This window comes from Trachemys scripta, chromosome 6 (assembly GCF_013100865.1).
Source record: "Trachemys scripta elegans isolate TJP31775 chromosome 6, CAS_Tse_1.0, whole genome shotgun sequence".
Taxonomy (NCBI): Eukaryota; Metazoa; Chordata; order Testudines; family Emydidae; genus Trachemys; species Trachemys scripta.
In genome coordinates, this window is record NC_048303.1 from 47,845,155 (window position 1) to 47,859,901 (window position 14,747).

A 14,747-nucleotide genomic window follows, 5' to 3' on the forward strand; every position below is an offset into this window, starting at 1 on the left:
GAAAGAGACTAGGTTAAGTGGTGTCTGATTCTGTCCCCTGTACCTCTTATGCAAGGCCCCGTGTCCTAGGTGGTACATTAGATTTAAATTATGTGATCCTCCCTTTCCTTAATGTCCAGGCAGAACAGTATCCCTTCTATTATTTATTTAAATCTTAAATCCAATTTATTTTTAGGCTGATCCCAACTTTTAAAATTTCAATGTGCTAAAGATTTTTAGTACTGGCCAAAGTAAACGAATTTTAGAACTGGAGGTATGGTGGCTGGGTAGGGGACAATTATGGCTTTTGGCACCCAAAGAGTCATGGGAAGTAGTTTTATGTGCTTTGGTAAATAGGAGTCAGTTTTGAGGATTTTGGTCAGGAGCTGGTATGTGTACCTCTTCCTGCCACACACACTTTGGGCATGGGCAGAGGTGACTTTAAATGTCTTCCTGGAACTGTTTTCCTGATGCTGCTGTTATTACTCCTTCATCATTTGCAAAGAGAACTGTTGAGCTGAACTCTGCTGGTTTTTCTGCTGTTCCACCAATCATTTTGGGACCTCTTCCATTTTTCTCTGTGCATACAGTGTTCAGTGCCACCCTGAGAACACATGTAAGCAGGTAGCATTCCCCCCTGTTCCTAACAGAAGGCTGCATGGTGCTGAGCACCTCTATTTGGTTCTATATAGGTTTTCATACTACACTTACCACTGTAGTGTCTGACTGCCACTTTGACCCCAGGGGCGGCTCTATGTATTTTGCCACCCCAAGCACGGCAGTGAGGCAGGCTTCGGCGGCATGCCTGCGCCGAAGCCGTGGGACTGGCGGACCTCCCGCAGGCATGCCGTTGAAGGCATCCTGACTGCTGCCCTCACAGCGACCGGCAGGCCGCCCCCTGCGGCTTGCCGCCCCAGGCATGCGCTTGGTGTGTTGGTGTCTGGAGCTGCCCCTGTTTGACCCCAATCTAGCAAAGCACTATGGGACTATTCTTACTTAAGTTAAGCATGTACTTAAGTGTTTTGCTGGAACAGGATCAGAGGTACTGTGCACTTTGCAGGATGGAGCCCAGAGCGCGCGCGCACACTATATATGATCTCAATTTACCCACTTCCTTGGGATTTCCTTTATTGTTGTCTTAATTAACAACAAATATAAGCATCATCTTGGGTGTGGCTGTTTCTAAGCAACTTCTGCCCATGTCCCTAGTTCTCTGTCTTTCAGGGAGCTATTGAAACAATGTGATATGTCTGGGTTGGAGTTAAGAGGGCCCACCTGATCTATTTGCCACAGTGAATCAGCAAAATCACTCGGGATCTCCATGCATAGTGCTAGAACCTGACACCCTGATGCACCTGTCTGTTGCATTTCTGAGTACCCAAGATTAGTTGTAATCATTTGGCTGCAGAGAACATATAAAAGGACATTCTTTACGTAGAAAGGCAAATTTTAAAATTACTATATGTAAAATGGGACACAATGTGTAGATTTTCATGGAATCATAGCATATCAGTGTTGGAAGGGACCTCAGAAGATCATCTAATCCAACCCCCTGGTCAAAGCAGGACCAATCCCCTATTATTATTATTATTATTATTATTTTTTTTTTTTGCCTGAGATCCCTAAATGGCCCCCCTGAGGATTGAACTCATAAGCCTGGGTTTAGCAGGCCAATGCTCAAACCACTGAGCTATCCCTCCCCCCATTTCTTTCATTAGATTACCCAAGGTCAGTTTGATGAGCGCTATGTCCTATCATCACGTGTACGTACTGGTCGCAGTATCCGGGGTCTCAGTCTTCCCCCTGCCTGCTCCAGGGCAGAGAGAAGAGAAGTAGAAAATGTTGTGGTCACTGCTTTGGCTGGGCTGAAAGGAGACCTTGCTGGGAAGTATTATAGCCTGACCAATATGTCTGAGAAGGATCAACAGCAGCTTATTGATGTAAGTACAGACTCCAGTCTGGAGACTTAGAAGATTTTCATTAATATATATCATATAAAAATAAATGTGATTAATCCTGTCTTTCTCTCTCATGCATACTTTCCTGCTTATGTAATGAAGATACTTAATTATAATTGTATTCCTGTAGTTAATGGTCAGTGTGAATTTCTATTATAAATCCCAATTGTTTTGGCTAAAATATTGGCTTGGGCTAAAACTTTACACACACGGGTTTTATTCCAAAAGTGAATTTTTGAACCAAATTAAAATTATATAACTAGGCCTACAGTCACCACCTTGGTCAATTGGTAGCTGAAATCTGGGACCTTGTGAGTCAGTTTCCAGTTTGGGGCAGAAATCAGTCACACAGAATCAGTATTTTTTAGTGTGATTTGTTTATTTACAAAATGTCTACCAGTCCTGTTTTCTTGAACTTCTGATAGGAACAAACACCATGCAGGCAACATAAGCCCCACCTGCAATCACTAAAACATGTGATTTAAGGATTTGTATGGAGGAAGCATAAAGATTTTGGTCATAGATTTTTGTCATAGCAACACATTGCTGTATTCAGATGATTTGAGATATAAAGGTTTGCAAGTGCATTACTGGCATAACAGACAATAAAAATGTATTGGGTAAACTATCTTAAAAATCCACAAGATAATCACTAATATTTTGAAGTCCTTAAATATGCATTTTTGCAAGCCCCAAACAATGATTATATCCTATCAGCTGTATTTAAAGAACATTAGTCCATAAAATAATAACCAAAATTATGTTAAAGTACTGTAATATCATTAATGATGCTACTTGGTATCACATTCAGATTCAGTCCAAAGGAACTGTTAAATCAGCACAAAACCAAAAGACTGCGTTAAGAGTTTATTTCATAGAACCATAGATATATAGGGCTGGAAGGGACCTCAAGAGGTTATCTAGTTTATCTCCCTGTGCTGTGGCAGGGTTAAGTATCCCTAGACCATCCCCTGAGAGGTGTTTGTCTAACCATTCTTAAAAACTTCCAATAACAGGGATTCAACCTCCCTAGGTAACCTGTTCCACTGTTCACCTATATAGTCAGGGCCAGCTCTAGGCACCAGCCCACCAAGCATGTGCTTGGGGCGGCACCTGGAGGGGGGCGGTGCGGTGCTCCGAGAGCGGGGCTGCGACTGGCCTCGCCGCCCTCCCCGCGGTGCTCGAGCTGCCGGGGAGAGCGGAGCCCCGGCAGGGCTCGCTGCCCTCCCCCCGTGCTCTGGCCGCTGGGGAGAGTGGAGCCCCAGCCGGGCTCGCTGCCCTCCCCCCGGCGCTCTGGCCGCTGGGGAGAGTGGAGCCCCGTCTAGGGCTCGCCGCCCTCCCCCCGTGCTCTGGCCGCTGGGGAGAGTGGAGCCCCGTCTAGGGCTCGCCGCCCTCCCCCTGGCGCTCTGGCCGCCGGGGAGAGCGGAGCCCCGGCCGGGGCTCGCCGCCCTCCCCCCCCGGCGCTCTGGCGGCAAAAAAGCCAGAGCCGGCCCTGTATATAGTTAGAAAGTTTTTGCTAGTATCCATCTACATTTCTCTTGCTGCAAGCTAAACTGATTTCTTCTGTTCAGCAGCTCCCTGGGGAAGGATCAGTTCTTCCGGTAACTTAAGCATAGAAGGGAATGGTGGTAGAGAAAAGCATTTCATCCATAACTGATTCATGCTCGTTCCATCTGTCTGCTGGTACCTACAGGAGAAACTGGTACTGGGTACAGGTTGCACTAGGAGAGAGAAGGGGAAACACAACAGGAGCAGAAGTGTAGAGTTCTTCTGGTCTAATGGAAATGCAGTTTCATCATTCATGTAATGTGTATGATCAAGAAATGACTGTACTAAGGCCATGAATATACTAAGACCTTGCTCCTGCAATGTAAGATAAACAGATGGACCCTGGGTTCACTTTTAGTTCAATGGGGCTCCATGCTAGCACCAGCGGGGGGTCCAACAGGTACAGGGGCCTAAAATCCGAAATGGAGAAAAGAGTAAAGCTTATTATCCTGTTTACATCATCTTATTTATACTGGACATCCTTCCTCCTCACCCTGCATCAGACCCTAGATAAGTCATTTAAAATGAAAAAAATTGACACGATGGTCATTGAGGCAATGAGAGATAAATACACCCCCTTGTTCATAACCTTCCAGCACAAATGTGAAAAATCAAATACTTATTTGCTGGGGGCGGGGGGCAGAAACAGGTCAGTGAGAAGAATCAGTTGAATGAGATTAGGTCTTTCGGCATGATACATCACAAACTGTGCTGCCTATTGCTACAGGTGTTCAAGCAGAAATAGAATCTCCCTTTGAGAAAAAGAATGAATTGGTGGTACCAAAAGGTACCAAGCCACACACTATTTTAATTTCTTGCATGATAGCCCACTCAAAAGAAATTGCGAAAACAATATGCTCGAGATATCTTATTTGCAGGGTTGGCACTAGACATTTTGCAATCATTAGGCCCCCTACTCTGAAAACTCTCTGTACATTATGGTTTGCAGTAATGTACATTAACACGGTGCTGATCAGGCCTCAGCTGGAGTACTGTATCCAATTTTGGTCACCAATGTATAGAAAGGCTCTAGAGAAACTGAGAAGGATCCAAAGGCAAGAGACAAAGATGATCAAAGGCTGAAGGAACTGGGTATGTTTAGAGGACATGACAGCAGTCTTCAGATACTTGAAAGGCTGCCATTAAAAAGATGGAGAAAATTGTTCTCTCTTGCCACCGAGGGCAGGACAAGAGGCAATGGGTTCAAACTCCATCATAGCAGATTGAGATTAAATCTCAGGAAAAAATTCCTAACTGTAAAAATCATAGGACAATGGAACAGACTGCCTAGGGAGGTTATGGAAGCTCCTTCCAGGTTTTCAAAAGGAGGCTGGATAGTCATGTGTCTTGGATGGTTTAGACCTTCATTTCTCAAATGCGGCCATCAGCAGATTTTTTTATGGCCATGGGAGCCACCAAAACATGGGTGGAGATTGGGGGGTGGGCAAAGCATCTGTACCTCCTTGCAGCACCCAGCCATTGCTCCTGAATAGCTGTTATCAAGGGCAGCAAGATGCACCACCTTGGTGTTTGCTCTGGTGGCACCAGCAGTGATCGGTGCCCTGAACCGCATAGCCTCCTTGGGGGCTCTGGACAGTGCCTCTGGAGACACATGGGGCTACTATGCATGGTGCCAGAACTGGCTCGACAGTGGAGGTGGCTGTGTTTGGTTGCCAGGGCACTCCCCTGCTCCCACCCAGCTGGGACATGGGGAACTTGGGACTCCACAGGTAGCTGGTAAGTTCCTAACCCACGTTCCCCAAGGCGGGCTCTCGGTGAAGGGCTGTGGAGGGCAGAGACAGAGAGACGGCTTTGTCAGAGCGGCCATCAATGAGAGTTGGTAGCTGCACTCTGAGACCACCAAAAAAATCATTGTTTAGACACATCAAATTCTCCATCTTGGCAGGGGGTTACACTAGATGACCCTTGTGGTCCTATGATTTTAACTGCCTGTGGGATGTCTTCTCTATTTGTTGTGGTGGTACCCACCCTGCATTCCCAGGAGACTGACCTCATATTAAGTAGTAAGAGCCATTGTCTGGCTTCTTGGAAAAGGTGTGTGCTCTTTTAAGGCCTAGACAGCCAAGGAGTGACTTTCTACTGCAGACTAGATCAGTGTGGAGATGCTGACCCATCTCCGCGCCCCCCCCAACCAGGGGACTTGAAGAGAGGGGGGGAAATATATGTCCATTCTAGTGCAGGAAAAGCCCTCTTTTACCTGGACCAGGTGGAGCAGCACCCAACCTCCTACCCATGGAAGTGGTGAAATGTCAAGTTTTGTCAGGATCCGCTATGGGCATTGTGCTAATTGCTCCTTTCTTGGGGGGCTGGGAAGGAAATTTTCCCTCCCTACCAGATTGGCCAAAGCGAAATGTGGTTGGGGGTGCTTAGTTGGGCAAACATGAAACAGGAGTTAAGCTATGATGTCGCAACACATCAGGTAAACATGGGGCAGGTACTCTGTAAGGAAGGAATACAGTGATCAGATAAAAGGGACTGATAAGGAGTTAACAGAGGTATTCTTTAAAGGAGCAAAAACAGGGGAGTTTCAGGACTCCCATGACTGGTACAGCCAGGAGCCAACCCCTCACCCCTTTATAGCCCACTTTAACCCTCATTTGGCGAGGTCCCAGCAGCAGGTTGGCTGGGGACCAGGATGGGTAAAGGGGAGGGCTGGCAGAAGCCCCCGGATATATGTTGAAATGATTATGAAAATACCCGCACTGGGCACGTTTATCTGCCAGGTACTCCCAGACATTTAAGAATAATGTCATAGCCTAATTAAACCACATCCAGTGTTTCCTGGCCTTCTGCTAGCACAGCCGGACAACTCTCCTTTATCACACCTAGCCAAAAATTAGCAGCACTGAGAACTGGTCGCCACCAAGCCTCCGTCTCCAGAAACACATCTGAGTAAAATGCTTTCTACCTGCAGTCAAGGAACTTCAGCTTTATGCAACTTTATTTTTATACCAGTGACTTTCTTTGCAGTGTTAAATGTTCAGAACAGCATTACTTCCCTGAATTCAGTTGCTTCTCTCTCTCTCTCTCTCACATTTTGACTTTCAGGACCATTTCCTCTTTGATAAGCCAGTGTCCCCTTTGCTAACATGTGCTGGGATGGCACGTGACTGGCCTGATGCCAGAGGAATCTGGTATGGCATTTGAAGTGTGGAAGTTTGTATTATGTGCAAGTGATTTTATTACGTCTCTCCTTGCTTGTCCTAACACTGCAGCTGCCATTCCCTGATACTGACTGCATACTTAAGCTAACATTTTTCTTTATTAATTGTTCAAGAAAATATAGAAATAAATAAACAATACAACAAGCAAACCTTTCCATTAATGCAACAGTCATGATCGTCAGCCACAACACAAGGGATATAAATAAGACTATTGCTTTAGGCTTTTAGTTTGTTTTCTTTTTTATAAATAAAAATTTGGCACAAAAAAGGGCCAGCAAATGACCATAAAAGACGAGTTATAAATGTAATCTAAAAAACATGAATGAGCTATCTTAAATCACAGGTATGTGACATCAACGTTGTGTCTTTCCCCTCACTTTGTTGCTGATGTAATATTTTTTCTATCAGAACTGTGCTTAAGAATTCCTTCACACATGCAGAATAAACTGAAGGAGTGTTACATTTCCATTTTTTATCATTATATATTTTGCTACTTACTGAATACACCAATACCCATCATTTCTTGGAATTTGTTGGAAGATGCAATTCATACGCTTTTAGTGAGGCAGATCTTTGTGTGGAAGAACCTTTGCATATATTGCTCCACTCCAAACGTTTTTGTAAATTGTGTCAAGAAAAAATTGTGGGACAGATTAGATGATGCTTGACAGTACCTCCAGCATTTATTGTGAATATGGCCAAACCAACTTTATGTAGACCCCATCCAAAGTCCACCTGAATCCCACAGAAGTTTTCAATTTCAATGGGCTTTGGATTAGGCTCCTGGTGCCCAGAACAAACTCTTAAACAAGTTTTACTAGAAGAATTATAAGGATAACAAATGGGTGCATAGATTTTATGAACTGAACAGAACATGTGCAAATAATGCATGTAGCCCCAATGCATCACCTGAATAAACCAGATCTGTGTTTGCACATTTTGCATGTGAAATATAATTTATATTGCATATGAAATATAACTTGCTGTAACTGGAAAGTGACACGATGAGCCGCAATTTTAAAACTTGGTCTCTCTTGTTGCATCACAATTTGTAGATACAAATAATTGTGGGTTATATGTTAGGACAATTTAGCCTCAGAATGAAATCCTGGCCCCACTGAAGTCAATGGCAAAACTCTCATTGACTTCAGTGGGGTCAGGATTTCACCTTATGGGTGGGCTTTTCAAAAGCACTCAACATTGGTCTCACTACTCTCCTTATGGTCAATGATACAACTTCCATTTAATTCAGTGGGATTTAATTCAGTTAGGCCAACACTGATCCCTTTTGAAAATCCCATCCTAAATGCCAGATGGTGACTGCAAAGCAGGTGCTTGGATATTTAAGTATGTCTAATTCCACCCACAAATAACTGGCAGGACACATTTGCACCTGCAATTATTTGCATCAGCAAATTTCAAGTACAAAAAAGGAGGCCCAGCGAAAGCCAGGCTGAAAGTCAGTCCTTCTATGGGCTTTAAATCCTAGACCTACTGTGCTTTTCTCCTGATGTATTATTCAGACTGTTTGTATGAACAAGTCTCAACTTATTCAGGAAGACTAATCCAAAGGCAGAGAAAGTGGAGACAAGCAAACAGTGATCCCAGTTCCTACTTGTCACTTTAAAAGCATGACCATGAGTTATCGATTTGAAGTAAAAGTGGATACCTTGTCTCCAGGCACTTTATCTTGAAAGGCAAGTCAGCATCTTTGATTAATGTAGTGTCTTGAAGCAACACTTAGCTGCCGCCTCTCAGTGCATAATTTGATTTATGTGCCAGTCGTGTGTTACCAAGTGATATAAAAGCAACAAGGATTTGATTTAGAAGAGAATACAGTTAAATAGGGTCAGGTTGCTAGGCCCCAGGTAGCATGTAAACATCAGATTTTCTCACTTCAGAAAGCTCTAAAATCAGCAAATAACTTCCTCAATGATTAAAGATGCAGAACTCTGCTTCTCCAGTTCCTAGCTCCCCTAGCTGTGTTCCTATTGATATGTTCTTGTTAGAAGATAAAGTGTACTTTCTAGTGCAGCATCAATACAACACCAATGTAATCAATAAAGCGTGCTGTTGTCATTGTGACCTAAGGAACCTGAAGGATTATGTTACCGGTGGATAAGGGAATGAAATTGAAAAAGGCCTCAATAGCTCTTATTCTTAGCCCCGTCACTCTGATATTATCTTGCAGCACTTGTCCTGTGCACAATCATGAAAGATTACGAGCTAGGAAAGGAAGGAATTGATATTAAACTGAGAATGATGAGAATTATTTCTGAAGGCTTATCCCATTCTTTAAAGACACCATTTTCTTCTCTCAAATAGGCATAACCATGACAAAACATTTCTTATCTGGATTAATGAAGAAGACCATACCAGAGTGATTTCCATGGAAAAAGGTGGCAATATGAAAAGGGTGTTTGAAAGATTTTGCCATGGTTTAAAAGAGGTAACAACTCAGCCAATTTGAGTTTTCATTTTTATTATTCCTGTTTGTTAGCAATTAGAGTAGTGTCACCACTCTTTGATATAGTTAATACTGAATTCCCTTTCACTATTTTTAGCAACAAAATTTTAAAAAAATCAATCCAAATTATACCCCCCTTGAAAAGCAACAGTACCAAGGAAGTAAAGACACAGTGTTGTCATATTGTTAGCCACAATGTAGGGACAATCAAACCCTAACAGTCCCAGAAGTTTTACAAAATCTAAAACCGACTGAAATTTTTCTCTTTTTCTAATTTCAATGGCAATAGTTACTTATAAACAAATATGCACTGCCTTGCAGTGTTTTTCACCCAACCTGTAGCACTGAGAACCTGAAAATGAAATTTATTGGTAGAAAAATGAAACGGATTTCATTCATTTGATGAGAGAAATGCATAAAGGAGAACAAACAGCCAAAAATAGAAAATAGATTGGATTTTTAAAATTCTTTAAAATTCTGACATAAGGAAAGATGATATGTGCTGGTTTAAAATTACACACCAAAATCTGTGATTTTTAGGTCAGCAAAGTCTTTAAATACAAAAGTTGCAACCTTAGGCACTGGGCTTGGGATTAATCTATGTAGGCTTTTTATTTCAAGTTTAGCAAAAACATATAAATATGAAGAAAAAAATCCATGTTAAAATGCTGTGAAGGTTATAACATAACCTACATCCAGTTGAGCTAGGCAATCCAGCTAGGACTGTAGGATGCATCTGGTCCCTGATGTAGCCCATTGCGCTGCTCTGACCGTGAGAAAGGGCCATCAAAGCTGCCTTAACTGAGCAGGTCAGAATTCCACCCTATTCTTTGCAGCAAGGGTATAAAGTACATGCTAGGGATGTGGCCAAGGGGACAGGATGTTCCAGAACACTGCTGCATTCCAGCTGATCCATAGATGGTGCAACTCCCACTTGGGGGCTATTACCAATTGATGTACTGAGGACTGGCTTGAAACATAGAGGATCAAGCCAACACAAAAGTGACTTACAGATGCCTTTATGCCCCTCCTCTTCTCTAGAACTGTGCGGTCCCCAGTATCTGGTCCATGTTCTTCTCAGAGGCATTTACGACACTGTACATGTTGTACAAGGAGATAGTGCAATGCAATGCTTAGAGCCAGGGACTAGGAGTCATGGCTCCTGGATTTTATTCCCAGCTCTACATTTGACTCTGTAATTATAACTCCTAGAGTTAGCGGATATGAACCCCTGTCATTTGACACAGGCATGAACTTTTTGTAACTCTGACACATGGCATATGATTGAAGCCAGGAAATAAAGACTAGTCTCTTACCAGCAGTCCTGGTGTTGTTATAGACTCCCTATGTGACCTTGGGGAAGTCCTTTAACCTCTCTGTATGTCAGTTAACTCATCTGCAAAACAAGGATACTTAGTTACCTTCCAGGGATTTGGTGAGCCTTGAATAATCAATGGGCCTGATTCTCCTCTCACATCAGAATTACATTGAAACTGCATTGTATTCAGTGGAGTTACTCGTGATTTGCACTAGTGTTAGCAGTACTGTCAAACTCAAGGATTCAAAATTCAAGTGTCAGGGCTTGAAAATCATTAATAAATTTGGGGTCCTTTTATTTGCACTCAGGTGTTTGAGCCTTTAGGGTTCATGATTTACAGTTCTTCTCCACAATCACAAAAGCTAGAAACTTACTTTGATTTCAAATGAAACCTGAGATTCTTGTGTAATTACCTGACTCCATAATTTAGGCTTTAAGAAAAATATCAAATATCACAAGATTTGCAATAAAATCATGAGATGACAACACCGTGTATGTGAGAGGAGAATGTTTATAAAGTTCACTGAGGATATTGGATGAAAGGTGCTGGATACATGCAAAGATTTATATCTTAATCATAGTTTCATTTGCACATAATTTTATGTGTTTTATATACTTAATGGACCAAATTCTACCTTCACTTACACCTATGCAAGTCCATTGACATGAGTGGATTTTTGTGGGTATAACTGAGGGCAGAAATTGGCACTGTGAGTTTAATATTCAAATTCATGAAAGGCAGCAAGTATTTCAGATGTCAGCAACATTGTCATAAGATGAGACATTTGTATGCAGCAGTTTTTCCTGTTGTTGTTTTTTACCTGCAGGTTGAACGCTTAATTAAAGAACGGGGCTGGGAATTCATGTGGAATGAACGCTTAGGATATGTTCTGACCTGTCCTTCCAACCTGGGAACAGGATTACGTGCAGGAGTCCATGTTAAACTTCCAAAACTCAGCAAGGTACGTAAGCTATTAAAAGGGCTATGATGTAAATCAGCTCTTCATCTAACTCAAAGGGAACAAATGAAAAAAGGATAATTCACAGTGTTAATGCACTTAATATTATGTGTAACTATGAGGTCTCAGGGACAATCTGTGACAAATTGTACATATTTTTATCCATCAAATTACTGTATTTATGTGAATGAATCTGTTCAACCAACATCCACTCAGGCAGCCCGTATACCTAAGGCATAGGAAAATATCCATCCCTGCAAGTCTTTCTGGAGAAACTATTGAAGTAACTGATAACAGTATTTTCAGGAGTCAATACAATATAATACCAGTATACCCAAAAAGCCGGCAAAATGTCTTTTGTGCTAGGATCCCAGGTTTTCAAAGATTCTGGAGAATCTGAGGCTGCAGAAACGTGGCACTGGTGGTGTGGACACAGCAGCTGTGGCAGATGTGTACGATATCTCCAACCTGGATCGCATGGGCCGATCAGAGGTAATATGATTTTTCTAGTTTTAAACTCAATGAGGCAGATCTTCAGCTTGTGCAAATGGTCATAGTCTCACAGGAGTCAATTAACTTCAGTGGAACCATTTACTTCAATGGAGCTATGACCATTCACACCAGCTAGGATTCACACAAAGTCAAGTTACTCACATGTGTAAGTGACTTGCATCACTGACCCCTAAGTCAATCAAAATATACAAGGTCTAAGTATACAAGAATGAAAAGCATATTACAAGATGCTATACATATATGTGTAAGGAGGTAGAAAAACTGTATGATACATTGTGTTGTTTGAGAAACGGCATGTCATCATGAACTATATAACATTCTGAAATGTTTGTGTGTTTTTGCTAACTTATTAATACAAATATTTATATTGCATTGTTCATTTACACAGAGTTTTAAAAACATATGATTTAAGCCTATAGTCCCTTATTCATGTGAAGATTTCAACTGGTCAATGAGGCTATGTGTGAGTAAGGACTAATCATGTGAGTAAGGATTTGAAAGATGAAGCCTATAGCTCAGACCTATTTCTACCCTGAAGAGCTTTCAATGTAAATAAGACAAGGCAAACACACACAAGAGGACAGAAATGTTTTATTATAGAATATATATTTTTCAGTACATAATAAAATAGATTTCATTATGTAATAAACCAGTTTGCAGAACTAAATTATGTCCCCGATGGCACAACATAAAGTTGTTTGGGTTTTGTTTGTTTCAGTTACTGGTCAATACAAACTTAATACAAAATTCTTTTCATCCTCACAGCTGCAAAATCAGACCTCTGATTTCCCTACACAGCTGGTCTGTAAAGACAATAAAACAAACTGCTAAGCCACTGAAATGCTTTATAGTAAAAAACAAATCCCTTCAAAAGCCATTATTGTCCCAATAAAGAGACATTGGGATTTAGCTTGGGTAATCAGTTTTAACAAACCAGTTATTAAAGGTTGCTAATGAACCAGTTCATGAAGATTTTTTTAAAAATCAGTTACATAGTTTGCTACCTACTCTAAAGTTCGTAACACCAGGGGAGCTGGTGCTATCATGCCACAGGGTTTGGTAAAACTCTCCTCTCTCAGTTTCATCTTGTCTTTTTTTATTATTATTATTATTATTCTTTAATAGTTTTTAAAGAGATTATACAAACGCATCTGTTGCTTACTGTATGGAATAGGAGTTTCTGCTGCTGCTTTTGGAATAAGACACTGGGTCTGATTCTGATCCCACTTACACCAGTGTGACTCAGGAGTAACTCCACTGAATTCAATGGAGTTATGCCTGTTGTAAAACCAGTATGAGTTTAGAATCAGGCCTATTGCTAGAGAAATGTGGATTAAGGGCTTGATATTACAGTTGCTATAAAGGCAAAACTCCCGTTAGAGTCAATGGGAGTTGTTTTCTGCACAAGAGCAGTTGGTCACTTGTTGTGGTAGCATCAGAACAGCTCATTGACAACTGCAAGGGCTTTCCATTCTGAAATCATGGAATAAAAGGATGACTGTAAAGTAGTCTGGTCCTATCCTGACAGCTGCTAAGAGGAAGTGTGAAACACTCCTTTCCATTCTGAATTTGAAAGATGTTTCATTACTACACCCACAAGACAACAGCCCAGCAGCCATTTTGCTCACATTAATAGTTGATGATACTGAAAGAACAGTCTAATGGATTTGCAAATCCGTGACATCTACATTCTATCCTTTATTTTTAAGTGTATCTTGGGCTTAATATTTTTCTCTTGTGAGGCTGAGTAGAGGTGAAGACTCTCACAAAAGAATCCTATAGAACTTGATAGGGATGAAACCAACAAGTCTGTATTAAGGGTCCAGTGAAAACCTGTAATATGTAATAGAGAATAACAGTCTTCCCATAGGTTTTCTGTTTCATTCTCTAGCATTCTACAGAAGGGCTACTGTTCTTTATTACATTCTATCTATAGGCTGGTTCAAAAAGTCTATAGATGGGCTATCATTTTCAATTGAATTCTATAGAAATTTTCCATCAAGGGAGTGGGGGAAGGTGCAGCACCCTAGCAGAGGTGGATGGATGGAGGCATTAAAACTGTGAAAGATATGCCTTCTGGGTAATGGTCCGAGTATGCTGGGAAGTGTGTAGGCAGCATTCCTCCAGCACAGATATCCTGACATATGGGCAAATGGGAGCCATGGCTCTACTTAGATACGCATTGTTTGGAGCTGCTAGCTCTGTTGGCAGGACTCTCCACACATAACAATTAACCTAAATAATTTGGGTATTTTTTCCTATCGAAGGTGGAGCTTGTCCAGATAGTTGTTGATGGGGTCAATTGTCTGATTGACTGTGAGAAGAAGCTGGAAAAAGGTCAAGACATCAAGGTACCACCACCTTTGCCTCAGTTTGGAAGGAAATGAGCTTGTTACAGATGATTAATAACTGATGTGAAATATGTCTGTTGTTCTGACAGAAAATTATCTCTGTATATCTCAGTGTATAAATAAGATCCTGACAACTTGTGAAATAAAACATTACCTGATGCCTTACAGATTGTTTGTCTGTTTTTTAGTAGCTGGTAGGGTTGGCAACAGTTAGCATTCAGAAACCAACACTAAGTAACATAGCAATGACCAATAAGTTGATTTTAATGATATGAAAATGCTCATGTTATTTTCTAACATTACCATCCAAGTCTCCTATGATTAGGTATCATTTAGTAGATGAAATACCTTTTCTACTAGTTCTACTTGGTATTATACACTAACAGGGAAAGTCAGGGAACTCCTGCAGAATGAAATAAATAGCCTAGAAAGTTTACCAGAGATTAAAGAGCTTTTATATGGATTATGG

At 41.4% G+C, this 14,747-nt stretch overlaps 1 protein-coding gene across 2 annotated transcripts in view; it reads left to right on the forward strand.

The window, feature by feature from the left end:
* Positions 1–14,443, forward strand: part of CKMT2 (creatine kinase, mitochondrial 2) — a 49,074-nt gene extending 34,631 nt beyond the window's left edge. For both annotated transcript variants that reach the window (XM_034774596.1, XM_034774597.1), the window contains exons 5-10: positions 1,698–1,919; positions 6,555–6,640; positions 8,996–9,119; positions 11,283–11,417; positions 11,781–11,906; positions 14,195–14,443. In XM_034774596.1, the coding sequence (XP_034630487.1) occupies positions 1,698–1,919; positions 6,555–6,640; positions 8,996–9,119; positions 11,283–11,417; positions 11,781–11,906; positions 14,195–14,314 (813 nt within the window). In that variant the 3' untranslated portion in view covers positions 14,315–14,443. The remainder of the gene's footprint in view (positions 1–1,697; positions 1,920–6,554; positions 6,641–8,995; positions 9,120–11,282; positions 11,418–11,780; positions 11,907–14,194) is intronic.
* Positions 14,444–14,747: the final 304 nt, after the last annotated feature.